Source organism: Syngnathus floridae, chromosome 2 (assembly GCF_059516105.1).
Source record: "Syngnathus floridae isolate MCC-2025c chromosome 2, RoL_Sflo_1.0, whole genome shotgun sequence".
In the NCBI taxonomy this organism is placed as follows: Eukaryota; Metazoa; Chordata; class Actinopteri; order Syngnathiformes; family Syngnathidae; genus Syngnathus; species Syngnathus floridae.
Genome location: NC_142414.1, coordinates 12,758,471 through 12,778,257, shown reverse-complemented (window position 1 = coordinate 12,778,257; position 19,787 = coordinate 12,758,471). Strand labels below are relative to the sequence as shown.

Sequence of the window (19,787 nt, the reverse complement as noted above, 5' to 3'; positions counted from 1 at the left end):
CTCATGTCATAGATTGCATTTTTCTAGAACCTCCAAACTCATACGTTAATACGACTACGTCATTAACGTGCGCCGCAGGAAAAGGTTTCGTCGTTTCGGCTGGCGTTTGTCTCGAAGCAGGTAGAAAAAGATTTGTTTTAGTGTGCCTATTATTTTCTACTTTGGCTTTTAAGTATCGTTAATTGCATCTTTTAGATTGCGACTTTCAGGAGAGCTTTTGTTTTTCTCCCTCTATAAATCCATTGCATTTGTTTACCACCATGTTGCTTTGCAATATACTCGTAGCATGTATTCGAGCGAATGTTAACCTTCGTTTGTCAAATTAAGATCGATTACTAGAATTTCCCCCCCCCAAAATGCACTTAAAACAAACAACACACCATATCCCTTGCCGAAACACCCTTTGTTGAGAAAGTTCAAATTAAACTTGGATAATCATTACCCAAGATCAATCAAGAATTGAAATCTGAATTATTTACAGACGACTATATGCATAAAATCCACATTCATGCCTGGAAAAAATGCCTATACAACATGTAAACACTTACGCATACGAGACAAGTATAGGAATGTACGTCTCTAAATATAATATCACTGACTTTATTCAGTCTTCTATAATAAATAGCTAATGAAATGTTTTACAAGTACTCGTCTTGTACATATTTGTTTTGGGTTTCTCAGAAGCCGAATAAATATGCAACAGGCAAATGCAAATTGCCGCAACAGTGTTTTGAGATGATATTATTTCACCCTAATCGCTTTAAAGGAATCAATCAAATGAGTGAAACTAAAAGTGAGAGATCGTAAGAGGGCTTTGTCCATTATCTTGCAGGATGCCCCTTCCTGCAGCACTGCTGGCACGTCTGGCCAAGCGAGGAATTGTCAAACCCTCAGAGCAAGGTTGGCGCAAAACAAAAGCATAGGATCTAATACCCAGCCCCATGTCAGTTGATTTGATTCCAGTGCCATATGCTATTTTATCCCTCCAGGGGCAGATGAGGAGATTATTGCTGAAGATTACGACGACAACAATGTCGATTATGAAGCCACCAGGATAGAAAATCTGCCGCCAAACTGGTATAAAGTGTTTGACCCTACTTGGTACGTATTGCTTATTCTCTGCAGTATGCCAAAGTTGTTGACATTTGATCATGCTTTTTGCTGATGACATCTGTTCATGCTTTTTTCAAAACTATTCATAGGATATAAAAAAAGTAATCCAAACAGATGCAAACTTGAATCATTTGCTAAATTTACCACTTTTAAATCGATGGACAAAAAAAAGGAATTAGAATTCAGTTTTTCAGACATTGCAGCATTCCAGAAGTGACCAGTGAAATGATCAGCAAGCTATCTTTTTTTCTTTTATTAATGTAGTGGCCTTCCTTACTACTGGAATGTGGAGACGGACTTGGTGGCCTGGCTGTCGCCCAACGACCCGTCTGCTCAAATAACAAGAGCTGCAAAGAAACAAAAAGGTTGAGCAAAACAAAAGAGAAAAAAACCAAGTTCACTATGTTGTTGATGTTTGTCCTAACTTTGCTTTGGACTGTTCAGCGGAGGCGGGGGACGACCGAGGTGAGCGTCAGTCTGACAAGACGGACAGAGAGCGGGACCGAGATCGCGAGCGCTATCGAGACAGAGAGCGGGACAGAGACCGCGACCGTGAGAGGGATGAGCGCCGCGAACGAGACAGAAGGAAGCAGAGGCGGGACGACGTGGCACCCTATAGGAAGGGCAAAATTGGTAAACTGAAATCCATTTTGACTGTTTTTCCAAGGCACACAGAGTACTGTGGTCTGTCATAGTATAAGCACTAAAATCCAATTATCTTATTAGGTAAGGTTACATTTTAACATAGGACCTCTTTGATATTAGCTTTGCAATACTTGCATTCATTTAAAAACAAACTTCCCCCGAACTCCATTTACATAATCATACCCAAGCCATTGCTTTTGGTAGGTGTAAAAAGTAGGATTAAAGAGGATATTAATAATCTTAAGAAAATACCTCAGTGAGTTGAAATATTAACTCTTCACTTTTCATTCAAATTTACTGTGTCAAAGTGTGCGACTATCTTGTGGCCTACAGTGGAATTAAACGTAAAATAAACACGAGGCAAAATAAAAATAGTTCTATAAATTGTACACCAATGATTATTGAAATAGCCAGTCTTTCATGCTTCTTAAATGTTACATAAACTGCACCAAAATAAATCTGCGAAATAGCGGGACCACTAATACAGAACCCCAACCTGGAACCCGCAATGGAGGCGAATTTACTCCACTCCAAATCATGTATGAGATTTTCCCTATGTAAAATAGTTTGAGCCTTGGTTTAATTGAAGTTGGAAAACATTGTCGTAGACAAACTCTTTTTCACAAATATTTCTGCAATTTTTTTTCTCAGCTAGAAAAGATGATGAAATGGACCCCATGGACCCAAGTGCATATTCTGATGCTCCCAAGTATGTCACATGACTTCCCGAACCTGCTTGTTTGTTCCTAAGTGGAAGTAACCGAATTTGAGCAAAAATGTTTTTGCAGGGGCTCGTGGTCTAGTGGTCTTCCCAAACGTAACGAAGCAAAGACAGGAGCCGACACCACGGCCGCCGGGCCTCTGTTCCAGCAGCGCCCCTACCCGAGTCCGGGAGCCGTACTCCGCGCCAATGCAGCAAACCAATTTGTCAACGAGTAACGCCAACTCTCGATGTGTTTTGTTTTGGTATTGGAAGAGTTGTATAAAAGTCATTTTGTAAGCAACAAATGTTTGCTAAGCAGTCTGATCTTAGAATACTACTTTGTTCCTTATTTTATTCAAACATCTTATTATGAATAGATCTTACTTCATCTGTCACCATTGCCGCTTCAGTTGATAAAGGTTTTTATTCCTAGGGTGACAGTTTGGTTTATTTCTATTTGGAAGTTCTTAAAGCAAGAAGGACATGTCTAAATGTTATTTTATGACCTATGTTGTCACTGTAGCCATTTGAGGCTACGTTTTGCTTTCCAAGAGAAAGTTAACTTTGTTGGTCAAACAACTTAAAGGCCAAATGTTCTAATCTCGTCTTCATTTAGTGGAACTAATACTCTTGTAATAACGTGTACAAATTCACAATTTTATTACAAACATTAAAAAATAATATTTTGTTCTTACAATAAGACAATAATTCAATAGTGGTCTGTCGCTCCCACATAGTGACAAATAAAATCATAGTCCAAAGTGAAGAGTTTCTTTTCATATCTGTCGAGCTGGACCGTTGCTCTGCATTTGTTCTTGTCCCGTTGCAGAATACGGCCCACCTGCACACGGTCAGATGTGGGGGTCAGCGACATGACTTCAAACAGGATTCTCAGCAAAATCCAGATGACTTTGGACTCACCTGTCCCCGATGCTCACCCAGTACAACCATAATGGCGTCATATTCACTTTTGGGCACAATAGTTTCCAACATATCCTGCGTCACATCTGTCAAAGGACAAAAAATATACATGATTCATTCTATTAAATTTAAAAAAAAAATAGGTCTATGAATTGTTACCGTCTATCAGTCTTCCTTCTTCAGTACGACAAATGCAGGTTGACGGCGTTAACACATCCTCCACACGCATCTGAAAGAAGACGATGCAATGATGTTAGAAATGTGTTTTGATTTGGAAAAGTATGACACTTCTGAGGGACAAAATCCACAATCCTAAAACAAATCAATGTTTTCTTTTTGTTTTTGGGGGTCTAAAAAAATTGAATTGACATGTCAATTAATCACGCCAATTTTAGATTACCACTGATAAATAGACATCAGTCAATTTGTAACCGTTGCTCCTGTGTGGTGTCTACTGTGTATTATTTTTCCAAACCATACCTAGGACTTTTCTGATTTAAAGAACATTTATTAAAGTGACCATCAAAGTCCCCCCACACAAAATATATAAAACGGACACTGCTCAAGCTGATGGGGCTGAATGAATACCTTTGAGTTGTAGTACTTTCCCCCCTTGAAATCTTTGTCCACAAAACGAACTTTCAAGTCTCTCTGGAGCCAGGACGGTGGCACCTTTGCTTGCCTGGCCTCTTTTTCCGGAGGCTTATCGCTGGAGAAACGACAAATATTCTTCCTTATTACCATGACATGACAAAAAAGTGTGGCATAGATGCTTTCGATGGACGCACCTGTCATGACTGGATTCTCTGTGTTTCCTTTTCCGATCATCTTTTCCTTTTTCGGAAGATGCGTGTTTGACCCCGTCTGTTTGCCGCCTCTCTTTGTCTTCCCGTTGCTGTCGCTGGTCACGCTCTCGCTCCTCTTTTACCTTGGTTTTATGTGCTTTGCTGAGACGACCTGATGGGGAGAGGGACTCTGCTAGTACAGTTGCGAACATTTCAAAGGTGGAAACTTTCCATGGGAGTAAACCAGGATAAATCTAAATGTAAGGTTGCTGGGAAAAATATATTTACCATAATTTATGTCAATAAATTGATTTTTTCCTTTGTTGTAATGCAAAACATCACAAGTACAGTACATTAGGAAAACACAATTTCTGACTGTGACTCCAGTCCTGGTTCCAAATATTATTGAGCTAATTCTGCCCGCACTTACTGAGGTCTTTGCCATATCTGTCGTATTCCTTCTGCTTGACCAGTTTGACAGCGTACTGGTGGACTGACACCACGTCGCCGCCAATCGCCAACCTCACCAAAACGCGAGCATTGTCCGTGTCCAGAGCTTCAATCTGCACAGGACAGAAGGAGGTCACGAAGCAGCTCGGTGTGCATCTTCTCAAGGAAAAATTAAAATAAATTTGACCTTTCCATAGCGCTCCTTATGTGCCCCTGACTCCAGCAGCACACATCCACCGCGACCCAAGACCAGATGCTCCTCTTCTTCCTCCTTGTCGCGCTCCTCGCCGGGCTTGGGAGGGCGCCGACGTTTGCCAGGCTCCAGATCCTTGATGGCCGAGCGATCCGCCCCGAGACCCAAGCCGATTACACGGGGCTTGTATTCGTAGGGCTTCACATCTCTGTCACAGGAAAAATTGCTCATTACTCTTGGATAGAACTTCAAACGGAGGAATCCCACTAGGCTATGACTCAATTGTACAACCTATGCCAATCTGTCGAATGCAGACTTTGAATATTCAATAGTTCATGGACCACAAGGGGGGGCTAATGTAACACTCGCAGTACCATTTTTTTTTTAAAAATGAGAATCACTGCATTAAACCTAGGAAGGATAACAAAGCCCAAATACTAAATTGGCCTTGTTTTTTATTTAGTACAGACCAAAGTATCAATAAGATTCACTTTGCGGTTTTGTTAACAATCTTACTTAAATCGATTTAGGCTATGTGAACGTTATTTTGCACCTTCTACCATCTATGCAATATAGAAATCCCCAGCAATTGAAATTGTAATGAACACGACTTACTGCTTAAAGGTGCGGCCAATGCCTTCCCCTTTCTTCCAGCCCATCCCCTTCAGAATAGCCATTCCATAGCCTTCAACAGGAACTCTTTCATAATCTTCTTCTGTTGACTGTAGCACACATACATTTGAGTCATACAAACGACTAGCCACATTATGACCATTTGCAAAATATTGATATTAGGCATTCACAAAAGATGTTGTTCATTTTGGTTGACACTGCTTCAGAGGTTTTCATCTGACGGGAGCTTTATTACTGTGGTCGTAGCTTGTGATGGTGTAAGACTACTCTGCATATTTCCAACAGAAAGGTTTAATAGTTTAGCTACTCACAGGATCTGGCCGCAGCTCCACATTTAAATGGTCTCCGTCCTCAAAGCCGTCAGGCACCTTGTTTTGCGCCAGCAGAGGGATGGTGAGGTTGAGATTAGGCTTTGCCTGCATCTCTTCCAGCTTCCGCCTTGAATCTATCACGAGAGAACAGATCAAGTCAGCCGCTACTATGAATAACAGCAGTGGTGGCTTGACTTGAGTATTCATTTGTCTGACAAATTGTACACCCTATGTTTGGAATACTATAGTTTCTCTCGAATAGTTACTCTATCAAAATATACTTGAGTGAAAAAAATTAAGAATGTTGTCTACTCTGTCCACTTCTGTTACGTTCAAGGTGTGAGGACAAGGTGCCAAGTGCTGAACACACCTTCAATAAGCTCTTTGACAGCCTGAGCCTCCACGGAGTCATTCTCGTGAGTTTTGCCTCCACTTCCATCGCCGTTAAGTTGAGTTGATTCGCAGATTTTATCTCCACGTTCAAGGTTCTGGCCCTCTTGGTCGGGGGCTCGCCAGCGGTTCTTCAGGATCAGTGGGATGATACGTTCCGTTGGACTTTCTGATGGCTTCGTACTAAAAACATTACACACTGACGTTAGCAAACTCTCACGCTCGAATTTACATCTGGTGAAGTTTCGAAATAGCGATTCAAACAAAACACCCTTAGCATTAGCCTACCTCTGCAATTGATTCCTTGTGATTCCGGTCAAATAATCGATGTCATCGTTCCTTGTTACAACGTCACCGCTCGGAGGTTTGAATTTGCTGAACGTTTTAGCGAAACCGAACGAAACTGATGTTTTTTTCTCGCTTTGGTCCTCCGAAGACGACAAAAAAGACGAAGTCGAATCATTCTCGTACGACGCCATTGTGATTTGATGACGTCACTAGAGAATAGGATTATGGGAGTTGTCGTTTTTTTCTTTTTTGCGAGCGCAAACATGAGGACAGCCCGTCACCCGTCGCATCGTACAATGAATGTACGTATCAGTAATTGTAACAAAGCGCTTTAACAACACAAACATTTCAACATATATCATATACATTGTACTGGTAATTTCTTGATTGGTTCATTGAATTACTCAAAATCAGTGGTTGTCAAAACGTTTTACACTAGTTCACAGTTTGATTTAATTTTACCAACTCGACACAAGTTTATTTATAGAGCACGTACTGCTGTACTGAAATCATTTCTGTATACAGATCATTTTTCAAACTCCAGATTATTGTTTATTATTTACTGTTATTGTCACTGGTCAGAATTCAGTATTTTTTTTTTTATTCTATTTTTCTCCTCCTCATATTAGCACCACAGATAAAACTAATGTAGATTGTGTGTCAGACATTGAAACCCTGGTTGAAGTTGGGACGGGGCTGGATAAGCAAATTGCTTCCACCCGCTTAATTTGAATAGGCCTGTCTATGTCTTATTTATTTATTTTTCACAATTACCTGAGTTAACCATCTTTTAATCAGCACCGTTAAGTGTTCAAATTTAATAAATTCAAAGGACTGTTCCTGCCCCTCCTTGTGTATAACTTGTAAAAAATATGAGAACTGAATTGTAGAAAAGTGTAGAAAAAACTTTTGCCCCTCTGTTCGGAGTGATGATGTTGCAGGTAGATCTCTTGAGACAAACAAGGGGCGGTACTTTAAACTCCTTTTCTCCCCTCCCAAGCTTCCGCCCCTCAACTTCCCTCATGACCTTAGTATTTGCCCTCTTGTCGACGTCTTGGCCACTATTTCGCCTTTTGGGAGCAGCGTGGAATCTCTTTCTTTTCTTCTGTGGACATCTTCGACAACTACGATCGGAGACATGCCTTTTTCCCAGCTCGTTTTGTGCAACAATAGTCGCTCGCTCGTTGTCTTGAGCGCACCACTCCTGCACCTCAATGACACCTCGGGCTAAATGTTTTGTCAATACCAATAGCGCCAGTTTACTTTCTAAAATTATATAATAAAAAAGAAAGAAGAAGAGGTTGGTGGCAATCGTGCCAGGAGAAGCTGGTCCATAGAAATTATTTGGAACATGAAGGTAAGAGCTTGTTCGGAATTAAAGTGTTACATTGTGACGTCATAAGTGAAAAGAGCATGCCAGGCATGATCCATATAGCGTTTAAAAGCAGCTTGCCAGATTTGTGTGTGTATGCGTGAGCATGTCAATGTGCCCCCCCCCACCCCCCAATCCACTCTCTCTTTCTCTCTCTCTCTCTTCTCTCTCCTCTCTGTCAAAATATCCCGTCAGCCGCGCGCATCCTCTCGAGTTTTCTTTCTCCGGGACGCGGGGGCGGCGGCGGCACTCATCACTGCAGCCACCACGCTTATGCTTTCTCCAAACCAAAACATAAATTCCCAAGTGCAGGATTAAATATTCAACCCTGAAACGGCAATGTATATAGACGCATTCAAACGGATCCTCTTTGAGCGGCTCAACTGCTTGAAGAGAATGTGTGTGTGTCAGCGCCACGGCAGGTCAGTAAACATGCAGGGAGTGATCCAGCATTTCCACCTGCATCCGTCGCGTGCATGCGTGGAGTGGGGCATGATGTCAAGTGGTTTGCATGTGCTGCGAGTCACGTGGACAGGTGAAGTCTGGGCACAGCAGGTGAGCTACCTGAGCTTGTCAGGCGTGTTTTTTTCCACTCCAAAGTTTACATCTTGAAAAAAGTCTGTGTTACTTCTAGTTAAGTGGTGCCCTGAGATAATCGACATTCTCCATTATGAGTGAATTAAGTAACTGCCTCCAAACATACAGTGCTTATTTCTCAAGTTTTTCCTCATAAGTCAAAGCCTGTAATTGTTCAAATGACTGCTCGTATCTCAAAAGACTTGTGAGTCCGGTCACTTGTATCTCAAGGCACAATTGTATTTTACATGGTCCGTTGCGTGATAGTTGTGTAAGCTTCTGCATTTTGTGAAGATGTCTGACCTTCCTGTGTGTAGTTTGAAGGTTTTCTGGAGTCACCAGCATGTCCTAAAACATGTTAGCATGTAAACTGTCCGTAGGTGGTAATGGTTGCTTGGCCACACAATGGTGAGATTTGAGTGATCAGATTTACAAGCTTTTCAACCTTCAATCCCTTTAGCTTCATGCTGACAAGCCATGCAAAATGCCTTAGACAGGCTAACAGATAGCGTTATGTCACAGTGTCACTTTTAGTGAAATACAAATGGTGGAGCAACACACGTAGACAGATAATGTACAGGCACAAATGCAGGTATATATTTTTTGTCCTCTTCAAAGACAGTAGCTTACTGAAGTACATGTGGACTGTGTATCTGTAATATAGCTACCTCGAGGTGACTAAGGTGTGCTCCACAGAAGGAGCAACACAATGTTGACAAAAAAATGCGGCAAAAACTATTGCATTCTAGTTAATTATTTCAGTGTTATATGTTTTCATAAATACAAGATTACATAGTACATTTTCTTCCTAATTTGTTGTTGTTGGCCAGCTGAAATGGATGAATGGCATCCCCTTCCCGCTTTTCAACGGGGTTAGATGATTTGTCTTGGAAATGTGGACGCATATCAAATCACACTTGTAATGGGTGGATGTTTTCTGTCCTCGCTTGAGTGAGGATGCGCATAAAGGCCTCAAGGTATGTGTTATTAGTTGAAGGGGTGTCCCTGCATGATGCAGGGGAGTGACGGATGAGTATGGCTGGCCCTGACTTCTTACATTGCTCTTTTGCTCTTTCCAGTCAAGGATGTTGTGATGAATTTGTTATCATAATAACACAGTAAAGGCTGCTCTCGCCCTCACATGATGTGGCGATAATCGTCCTAAGTTTGTATCACCCCGTGAGTGGGAATGCATTTGGACGGGGAGCATGACTAACAAGAGGGGAGGAGAAAGCGAGGGGCATCTATCCACTGTCATCGGAATGCATCGGGGAATTGCTGATTGCCTAATTAGGTACCTCATGTGTCCTTCGGCTTTATGCATATTCATGCTGCTGTTTTAAGGTGAGGCGAAAATAGTGTGTGTGTGTGTGTGTGTGTGTGTGTGTGTTTGTGTGCTCCCGCGTGTGTGTGCAGTTTACCCTTGACAGGGCAGGGCTACGCAGGCACATTCTCCCATCTGTGGTCCAAACCTTTGCTCCCAGCCACTGCATTTAGATTCTGCACTTGTAGTCTGCTCTATTCTTAGTCTCCCCACATTTCACGAAATCTCAACGACAACATTCCCATGCTCATTTTTTTTCAGCGTGATTCGATACGGCTCGGAGTTAAGTGGTTAAACTCGGATAGAACGAGCGAGTCAATGAGAGATCAATGGCGATGTGTGCGGTTACAATTTACACAGGGCCATATCTGAAATGTCACGAAAGCAATGAATCTGTGTATCCTTGACTCGGATGTGAGTTGGACAAGTGGGATCAATATTAGGTGGTGAGACAGGCTGCAGGAGGAGACGAGGGATGGGTCACCTTCAGCCGACGCTGTACTGATTCAGCACGAATACACTTGGAAGACACACGCCCAAAGAAGACCTGCTTGCGTGTGACCTTCCCTGTGAATCGCTAATTTCATTTCACTATAAGATGGGAGTCTATAAGCTTACTGGACATTATAGTGACTTTACCCATATTAAATGTGGCAAGACTACTCACATGTAAGTAAATTCAAAGAATTTTCTAATGTTTTGGGGGTTAGGGTTGGGGGGCGGGGCGGGGCGTGGCTAAGGCCTGGTAGACACCAACAGTTTTTGTCAATATTTTGCACCAAAGGACATCCAATACTAATATTTTATCTCAAGGACTAAAGTGTGTTAACATTGCATTTTGTGATAGTACGTAGTGTTGAAAAAATATTTGTGACAGACCTCATAGATGAGGATAAAAATACAGGCATTTTTGATATAGGGGGAAAAATAATCTCTGGACTCACTATTAAAATGTGCTTTGCTAATGTTGTGATTGATTTAAAAAATATGTGAAGGTACAGCTAAAGAAATAACAGTTTTTTTTGGGGCAGAGATTTTTTTTTTTTAAATGCCAGAAACTGGTAGTTTTTAGTCTGCCACGACACGTATTCTTGGGGGCAACAACATCAAACGGTTCACTTTCAATCAGGTCACGGCTATGCGTTCTTTTTCACTTTCGTCCATCTTTCCCTGTTTTTTTCCACGTTCATAAGGTGACCCCCAGAATAGATGACTTTACCTCCCACGTCTTTTTCTTTGAGATATGTGATGTCATCATCTGTTAAAAAAAAAAAAAAGTCTATTTTGACAATACTGATATCTGTTTTCAAATATATGGAAGAAAAGAAAAAAAAATCCTTTATATATTTTTTTTGTTGTGAGCTGGATGAATAAGTGCAGTATTACTCATTTTTTCTATACGCAATTCTCAGTTGATAGTTTGATCAACTTATCCGTGCTTCCTGCCGGGAGCTCATCTCCGGCCGCAGTGTGAGGCGTAATGTGTCACGGCAGACTAAGTGAGAGGACCTCTTGTCTCAGCGGTATTTCTCATCACAGCCGTGCACGTACACAGCACACAACATGCACATGCTTTCCTTGACCTTGATCCCAAATGATAAAGTGTCCCCTAAGAGAACAGTACCCCGACCCAGTTCTCCTGACAGGTATGTGTCGCTAACGTTTCATCACGAAGGAGTCTCAAAAAGCTGCACAGGTATTCAATGGACACACCCACAGCTTTGTTTTTCACGATTTTATTTTATTTTTTTTCCAGTTCAAATTTGGCAGTTGTTAACAACACTTCTCTGTGCTGTGTCAAATTTACAAGCTTTATTTTTACTTATCAGGGACTTTAGAGCATCAATATCATGAGTAAAATCCTTCCAATGCTTGATATCTACAGTGTTTTCATGGGACACTCTTGTAGTCACTCAACGGCGTGGATTTGAGATTTGCTGCTGGCGTGCAAAGAAGATCCCCAGTACTTTTCATTCCATGTATTCTCTTCCTTTTCATGTACGAGGTCATGTACGTTCCCGTACTTTTCCATGTCACTGTGAGGCCTATGTTTTCCCAGCCACAAGCGTTTAATCTTTTATTTTTAAATCTGCCACTGCTGTCCATTTTGTGCGTGGCACTCTCGTGCCCTAGATTTGGAAGTGGGCGAGCAGGACAGAGCTTTAGTTCAGCCCGTGTTACTCGTGTAGTTTGGTGGGAATGTCAGGAGGTCAGGGTACCCATGCCTGAAAAGATGTCGGAGGTGTGAGGAGGTTCCTGCGCATACGCTACTACTTGTAGTTCCGATGATCTTTAGGTCACTGCTTATTTAAGATACTTTACTTGGATGACCTCAGCATCCCCCCCGGGAGGATGCTGCGGGAAGATTAGAAGCGGCATCTTTCACTACATGTCAAAGTGGAATAGAGAGGCTTTGTTTTTGTTGTGCGTGATGGGGAAAATCATGCCCTCACTTGCAATGTTAACACAATGTGATTATGGAAACACAGCAAGTATTCATCTTTATATTGAAATCACGATTGATAAAGGATGAGATTTAGTTTTCCCTTTTTTCTGTTGGTCCTACGATACTATATAACACAAGAGATGGGGAATTGCAGTTGTCATGCCAATGCAAGAGATTGTGAGATCAGAGATTAGAGATCAAGTGAAATGTATTTATATAGCCCTTAATCATAAAAGAAAAACATATCAAAGTGCTTCACATGCACACAGTTGACAATATTAACGATATCCCGTGATCTTAACTCACAAAACCCCGACTGGGGAAAAATAAGAAATCTTGAGAAGGGACCACAGATGAGGGGATCCCCCTTCAAACATAATATGATGCCTCGACAGTATTAGTTTAAATAATGTGAAAGTCCATTTGATCAGATAAAGCGATTCAAGAACACATCTAAAGTGAAGTTGGTCAATAAAATTCAAGACTAAACAAATAAGTCACGTTTTAAACATTGATCATCATCTCAGTTTTATCTGGGTTAAATTTGCAATTTTTTTAGCGGGATATATAATTGTGTATCATCGGCATACTTACTATGAAAATTAATGTTATAAGTAAGTTGGAGAGGGCTTCAACTCAAGGCTGCCATTTTAAGGTCCTGTCTTCGTTCCCACCTCACTAAACATATTTCAAACAAATGACCAAATTCCTGCATCTTTCTGACTGCAAGTAGGAATCAAACAGCTATTTGCACATCATCCATTTTAGCTCCCTCTTACGCTTGTCTCCCAATAGATGTTAGCTGTGGTTGACGTGTCTAGTATTTTTCCCTTCATGATAAATGATCACATTTGTGCTTTCAGCTCTCTTTTGTCATGTGAGCAGTGAACAAAATAATTTGCATTATTTTCCGCTTGCTGTCTTTCGTCAACTGGATGTTTCACATATATGGAAATATTTGCCATTGCTTCCACGTGTTCAGTTGCTATGTGATGACTCGGTGAATATTGCAATTATCCAGCTGTGTGTGCTGTTTAAATGAGCGTGCGCTTCAATAGAAATATGTTCTCTTTGTTTACCTCTGAATGTGCAGGAAATCGTTGCTCAAGCTGAATTTGGTCCTGCTTATTCAGACGTATGAAAAAGTCCTGTGTCCTTCCATTTGGTCGTTTGCTGTGAGTGCTTGCATCCAGAGACACAATTAGGGTTGTTAGTCACGCTGGTAACATTTGAGCTGACAAAACACACAGGCAGCCCATCAATATTCACCCAGATTCACATTTAGGAAAGACAACCAATTGAACTTGAAAGGGGAACACATAAAATAAAACATCAAGTTGACTTACGTAAATTCATTGCACTTTCGGGCTGAGCTAATAGAAGCGGCTAATTTGGTTATCGTGGATCACATTCAGAGCGGAAACAGAAAGTTGACAACGGCGTGTTCATTTTAAAGAAAAACACAGTTAGATCACAGCAATCTCTGACGTCTAAAGCTGTGGCAAGCCCTCCTCACTTTTTACAGCTTGGCTGGATATGGAAAATGTACAAAACGGAATTACAGACAATTTATCTGTCTTTTTTTTCAATGAGTTACAATTCTGGAATGAAAATTCCAACCATTCAAAATGGAATCACAACTCGTCAGAATGATGTAGTTGATTGCCACTGTCCTGCTCGCTGAAATTTTCAAATGATAGTTGGCGCGTGTTTGTCTTGCAGAAGGGGCATCCAATGTTAGTCAAAGGGTCATAAAGCTAAAAAATCATGTGTCCTCCACCAAGGAAATGCAAAGTAGACATCTGTGTTTGATTGTAAATCAATCGGGTCACTTTCAAGCCTTCTTGATTTTTCGCTGAGCTATTCAATTATTCCGTTATCCTAATTGATGTGTGTCATATGCCTTTCTTTGCCTTCATGAATTGTAGAATGAAATCATAATGCACAAACTGTTTGAATATTTACATTCTATTTACGGTGTAACTGTTTTTATGAAATTCAATATTACAGAGTATTATTTTTCTTCATTAAAATTTATTTTTATTTATACTGGGGTAAATTTGAATGGATTAATGGCCTTTCCATTAATTTCAATGGGGACAGATAATGTGAGATTCATTTGTTTTCAGTCAAGAATATGATCATGGAGCAAATTCAACTCGTATCTCAAAGCAGTGCTGTATCGGTTCTATATATGACGGAAGATGCGTACTAATAGAAAAAGTATTTTCTCAACAACTAAGTGACACAGCTGTTAGTCTCTTCAGTGTGCTATTATCGCCTTAAGCCACAAGCTTTTTTTTCCAATCTGAGTAGACAAATAAAACGAAAGGGGATTTCTAAGAATAGATTTCACAAGATGTGCATTTTGCCAATGACTGATTGTGTAGATGTGTGAAATTTCACTGCGCAGGTTTTGGAGGGGTCGAAGGCCACAGGGACTCTGACTTCCCTCTCGCAGAATTGTGTCGGAGAGGAAGTCAGTGAAAGGAGATCTGTACTGGTCAGCGCTTTTTTGACCTCAAGGTCACAAATTGTCAGTGGCGCATTGTTTTTGAAAGCCAACATTGACTGTGCATTGTGTTGTCTGCGTTCATTCTGTGACGGATTGAAGCAATTTCTATTTTTTATTTTGGTCATGCTCGGGTAGTCAGGATGCTGGGTAAACTTTTCAACAAATTTGTTTGTCTTAATGTTAATAATGAATGCAAAATGTCTCATCGGGGTCACGGAGCAATACATGCACACTGACAAGATGCAAGCACTTTGGAAAATGGCAATGCAGTGCATGAACAGAATTTGAAAATAACTGATGTTCACTCTAATTTAAATAAATTAAAACAACACCTAAAAAAAAATTTCTGGACAGTTAATTGTTCAAATAAATAATTATTGATTCATTTGATAATCCGGTTATCTGTTTGTTGATCATTGCAACTCTATTTCAAGTGTTTGCTCAAAAAATTGGACAATATTCAAAAAAGTCATCGTAGCCACAAATGAACATTTTGTCCGCATGATTTTTATTTTTTGTCCCCCCTGTCATGTCTAGCCAGCGTCCTCCTTACTGATGGCATTTCAGTGCAATGTTTTTGAATGGACTGATGAGTGTGCAGCGATGTCAGGGTGTGTGTCAGCGGCGTCCAGTTTTGGGGCGCCCTGACAGGCTGCGACTCATTAAAGCGCCATCAAACGCACGAGGTCAAGACAACAGTGAGCATTCATGTGACTCATAGCACGCGCCGCAGAGTATGCTCAACAGGATTGGAATAATACCCAGCACCAATCAGTGATTTTATTTATAGCATTTCAATCATTGCAGACGATTGCACGGATGTTTGGAGAACTCTTCAGATCAACCACAGAATGAGCGGATGAAATGCAAATAAAGAAACGCGGAACATATTCACGACATCATCACGCGCGAGATTTCATTTCTGATGTTTGCAACTGTCTTCAGTTCCTGGTTGTTGTTGTTGCTTGAGGCATTTGGCCTTCAGTTTTGTCAGTTCAGCAAGTGAATTGCATGCTCAATTGGAATCAGGCCAGGTGATTGACGTGGCCATTCCGCTTCTTTGCCTTGAAAAACTTTATGGTCGCTTTCACAATCATCTTTGGGTCATTGTCCGTCCGCACTGTGAGGTGCGGTTCATTGAATTGTGAAGCATTTGGCCGAATATGAGCAGATGGTGACCGAAAGTTGATTTTTTTTCCCCACAGTCTTTCGCAGTGTGGATGTGCAGAATGGTACAGTTGCTTATCATAACAATCATTTTCGGAATAAAACCTGCCTCATTTGCACCAAATAGTCAGGTTGATGTGTATTATGATGTTTTTAGGTGGTACTTGGTGTGAAATTGCTGGTTTTGTGCGAGTAGGTCCAGAAAATCAACTCTTTTTTGGCAAGCAGCTCTATTTACCAAGCTCGGACTCATGTTGCCTTAGCCAAGGTCGCTTCCTGCGCCAAGCCCAGGCTGAGTGGCGCCTCCCCATCACCATGTGACCTCTGCACTCGTCTTTTTCCTCTCCTCTCATGTTACTGCTGTCAGAGAGTCTATCCGTCTGTCTTTCACACCGCTCATTTTCATCCTTTCCCCCAATTGCAAACAGCTGAAAGAGAAAATGAGGATCTCTGTCACTCCCGCCTGTCAAGAAGAAAAGATAAGATGTATAGCGTCCTTCCTTTGCTGGTTAATAGCGCAGCGTTCAGCCTTTGGGGTGCCGCCGCTCAGGCTTATCTGGCTCTAAAAGGTTGGCCTTGTTATCCTTCTCGTAGGCGAGGGTCATTGTCGTCTCACATTCGCTTAAGAGGATTGGAATGTACTGATTAAGTGATGCATAATGGCTAATCTCCTGGCTAAGGCAGAGGTGGTGTTGTATGGATAAGTGTAGCAAAGTTTGTTTGAATGCAAATGTCCTGCAGGGTTTTTGAAATACATTTTATGAGGGTGATGATTTGGAACCAACAGTGCTTGTTTTGACCATGTCAAAAATCAGTTGTCTGTCTTTGATTGGCTATCATTGAAGTCGACTTTGACCACTCCCACAGTGGTGCAGCCCTCCCTCTTCTTGATCTATCCGCCAGTGCTCATGTGCGGAATACTTTAGGTGGACAGGCCTCTGAGTTTCACCGCGTGTCCTGCAGGATCTACAAAAATCATGGAAAATAGAGTGAATCTAGTAGCTAAACCATCATCAGGCGAGTTTTTTGGGCGAGGGGATCAACAAACAGTTTAGATTTAAGGTATGTAAAAGAATGTTGCCAAATTCAAATCATCCATGATGCTCATTTTCCTATCCGCTGTCACTCCTGCTTCCAGCTTCATGTTGAAGTCCAACACTTCCCAAATGTGTCTTTGGTAAGCTCTGTGCTTTATTGCCCGCACGGTGTCACACATTGTCACCCTTTCCCGGTGTCAAGGTGACGTAGGAATATCGTGTGCTCTCTACGGACACTGCAGCTGTCACATCACAGTCACCTCAAAGAAATCAGCATGGTGCTCTGAGTTTTTTTTTTCTTTCCTCACCTTTGCCATGAAGAAAAACAAGAAAAACGTGCTTTGCAGCAACAACAGAATCTATCAATGTGCGGTCAGCTTTTTCCCCTGTGAACACATACGTGTTTACATGACAACACGTCATGGACCTGGGACGAATAAGAGGGAACGTTTTGGTGTGGTGACACAGCCACTTGCTGTGCTGCTGTGTTTGTGTTCAAACATACAAACGCAGTTCCCACACTCCATGTTGTCAAGAACTGAGAAACAAAGCAAGCCCTCAGAGCTGTTTGATTTTTTTTATTTATCTACACGCTGCATTGTTTATTAATAACATCCAAATCCAGTCCACATCGAGGGCTTATGAGAAAAAGCATTTAAAGATCGCTAATAAATAAAATGGTAACAAAATTTGATGAAAATTTCTCTTTGAGTTAACGTCAAGACAACATATTGAATATATTTTCTCATAAAGTTTGATAAAACCTTCCATCTGGATTCTCCTTGATGCAATTTTCACTTAAACGTTGCATATTTCTTCGTCATATGACACCTCAAAATTGCGTTTTCTCTCCTTCGCAGCTCATTTGCCATGTCTAAGACAGCCGTGAGGAAGCAGCACTGGCGTTCCAGGATGCAGGATACCTTCGTCCCCTTGATCGGCTCATCAGGGGAGCTTGGCGTGGCCGTCGGAGGAGGAGCTGATTACGGAGAGTTTCCTTTTGTCACGGCCGCTCCGGGGGACGGACTCACGGTGGGCGATATCATCCTGGAGATTGGAGGAACGCCTGTACTGGGCATGACGCTCGGAGACGTACGCGGGGTTCTCAACTCCTGCCCCCATCCTGTCCGCATCAAAACCGTGTCACCAGGTAGGATTCGGCCAAGCTAACGTACTATTGACCTTTTCACGGTGACGTCACAAGTACTTTGGGGTGGCAAAAACCACATGGAAAGAAATACCTGCATGTCATTTAACTTGAGAAGAGTGAAAATAGAGTGAAATGCTTGAATGATAATTTTAGTATATTTAGCATAATAGTATTATAAAAAGATGCTACATTCTGCTGGCTGGCCTTATTTTACATATCAATAAAATAATAAATAAAATAACACTTACAGTGATTGTAAAAAAGGAGTGGGTAGGTGGTGGTGGCCCCCAGCATCCAACTTAAGGGCCCCTCCAAATAATCATTGATAAGCACTGAATCCAATAAGAATGCTAGAGTTTCCTGACAGATTTCCCCTCGTCTGCAAATCCAACGCCGCCGATGTCAATCAATTCCCAGCGCAGACCCGCCCTCCCTCTGACAATCACTTTCCAACGGGCATAGAGCGCAGACTTGACCCCAGGCAGTAACAGTGATTTGCTCACTGCTGACCACTTATCCTCATTAATGTTGTGGATGAACAAGAATCTATCTCAGCTGACTTTGGACAAGAGGCAATGTACACTACATACTCGACATGTCACCAGCTGTCACCAGCCAATCGCAGTCCACAAGCAAAATTATCAGCAAATCCCCCCACCCCCAAAAATGTAGCAGACATGCCAAAATGTCTGTAGGTTTTATTGACTTATCTGTTTTGCTCCATTGCACTTGTTTCATCAGACTGCTCTCAAACAGCCCATCACTCCAGTGTCCAATCCGTCATCCATAATAATGTTGTTCGACACCCCCGCCGCCCCCCCATCCCCCCCAAGCCAAATTCACCGTCACTCGCGTTACGATGCTGATCCGCACTCGTCAATTAGTGCGGCTGTGTCAAGGCGATACGAGGTCACGGCTGAATACCTCGTGGGCAGGAGCGCGGCCATATAGTTGTCCATCAGTGGCGTGGGACCTTGATGATAACAACACGGGGCACGGCTAACGGATGCCTCGGTCACTTCGGAGCGGAGTAATATGTCAGCCGAGTGTCACCTGAGCGCATCTCCCCCGTGGCCTTGCCGCCTTGATTGATAGCTGATTTGGACATGGGGGTGTAAACGAGGACCTTTGCTCCAGCTCCCACTGCCACGGGCGCATCCGTGATCATCTCGAAAGCCCGCCCATCCATCCGCTGTCGGAGTGACTGCGTGTTGCGTTGACAGTGATGGATGAACCGACGTGCCAGGTATTTGAACGACTTTTCCTCCTACTTCTAGTTACCGAGTCAACTTAAGTCTGGAAATACCAATATACCAACTTACATTTGAACTCAACTATGTCAACCCAACTCAAATAGTTCCAAATGCATTTTAAGTTTCTGAATTTTCACCTCATCTTTTTGTGAGTGGTGTACAACAGCAAGGTCCTTATGGTAGCAGCATGAAAACCAAATCAATACCAGAACAATGCTTAAGCATGCTACTTAACATCCTCCGCTTGCCTCCCCGGGCCCCATTAAACCAGATAAATATGCTCGTAGTAAGCGAGCAGCGTACTTAATAGCAAAACACCCGCAACTATTTGCTCGAGTTAATCTAATGTATTAGGGGGAAATATAAAAAAGGGTGCGCTGTAATTAAAAAAAAGAGAAAAGCAGGAGCTGGGGCATTAGAATGTATAACTAATGATGTTCAGCTTCATTAGGCGCGGACTATCCTGAAGGTTATTTTGGGGTAATAATAACTGATTTACAGCAGTAATGAATAGA

The 19,787-nt window shown here is 41.9% G+C and overlaps 3 protein-coding genes across 8 annotated transcripts in view; 2 read left to right on the top strand and 1 right to left on the bottom strand.

Moving 5' to 3' along the window:
- Nucleotides 1–30: 30 nt before the first annotated feature.
- pqbp1 (polyglutamine binding protein 1) lies at nucleotides 31–3,227 on the top strand. The gene is made up of 7 exons (XM_088369924.1): nucleotides 31–120; nucleotides 833–900; nucleotides 990–1,101; nucleotides 1,378–1,478; nucleotides 1,558–1,746; nucleotides 2,410–2,467; nucleotides 2,547–3,227. Exons 2-7 carry the CDS (start codon nucleotides 834–836, stop codon nucleotides 2,695–2,697), a joined length of 678 nt encoding a protein of 225 aa, XP_088226050.1. The 5' UTR covers nucleotides 31–120; nucleotide 833; the 3' UTR covers nucleotides 2,698–3,227.
- Nucleotides 3,098–6,659, bottom strand: gpkow (G patch domain and KOW motifs). The gene is made up of 11 exons (XM_088369919.1): nucleotides 6,433–6,659; nucleotides 6,125–6,327; nucleotides 5,755–5,888; nucleotides 5,426–5,532; nucleotides 4,805–5,018; nucleotides 4,598–4,730; nucleotides 4,171–4,339; nucleotides 3,971–4,091; nucleotides 3,542–3,611; nucleotides 3,383–3,468; nucleotides 3,098–3,302 (listed from the first exon to the last, which is right to left on the bottom strand). The coding sequence occupies exons 1-11, from the start codon at nucleotides 6,621–6,623 to the stop codon at nucleotides 3,171–3,173; spliced, it is 1,560 nt and encodes a 519-aa protein (XP_088226045.1). The 5' UTR covers nucleotides 6,624–6,659; the 3' UTR covers nucleotides 3,098–3,170.
- A 788-nt stretch (nucleotides 6,660–7,447) lies between these two features.
- Nucleotides 7,448–19,787, top strand: part of magixb (MAGI family member, X-linked b) — a 37,930-nt gene continuing 25,590 nt past the window's right edge. For 2 of the 6 annotated variants that reach the window (XM_088369359.1, XM_088369360.1), the window contains exons 1-2: nucleotides 8,011–8,226; nucleotides 17,730–18,019. In XM_088369359.1, the coding sequence (XP_088225485.1) occupies nucleotides 8,144–8,226; nucleotides 17,730–18,019 (373 nt within the window). In that variant the 5' untranslated portion in view covers nucleotides 8,011–8,143. Of the gene's footprint in view, nucleotides 7,790–8,010; nucleotides 8,227–8,338; nucleotides 8,360–17,729; nucleotides 18,020–19,787 lie in introns of those variants that run through there. The other 4 variants (XM_088369358.1, XM_088369357.1, XM_088369355.1 and 1 more) reach the window with 4 other exon arrangements.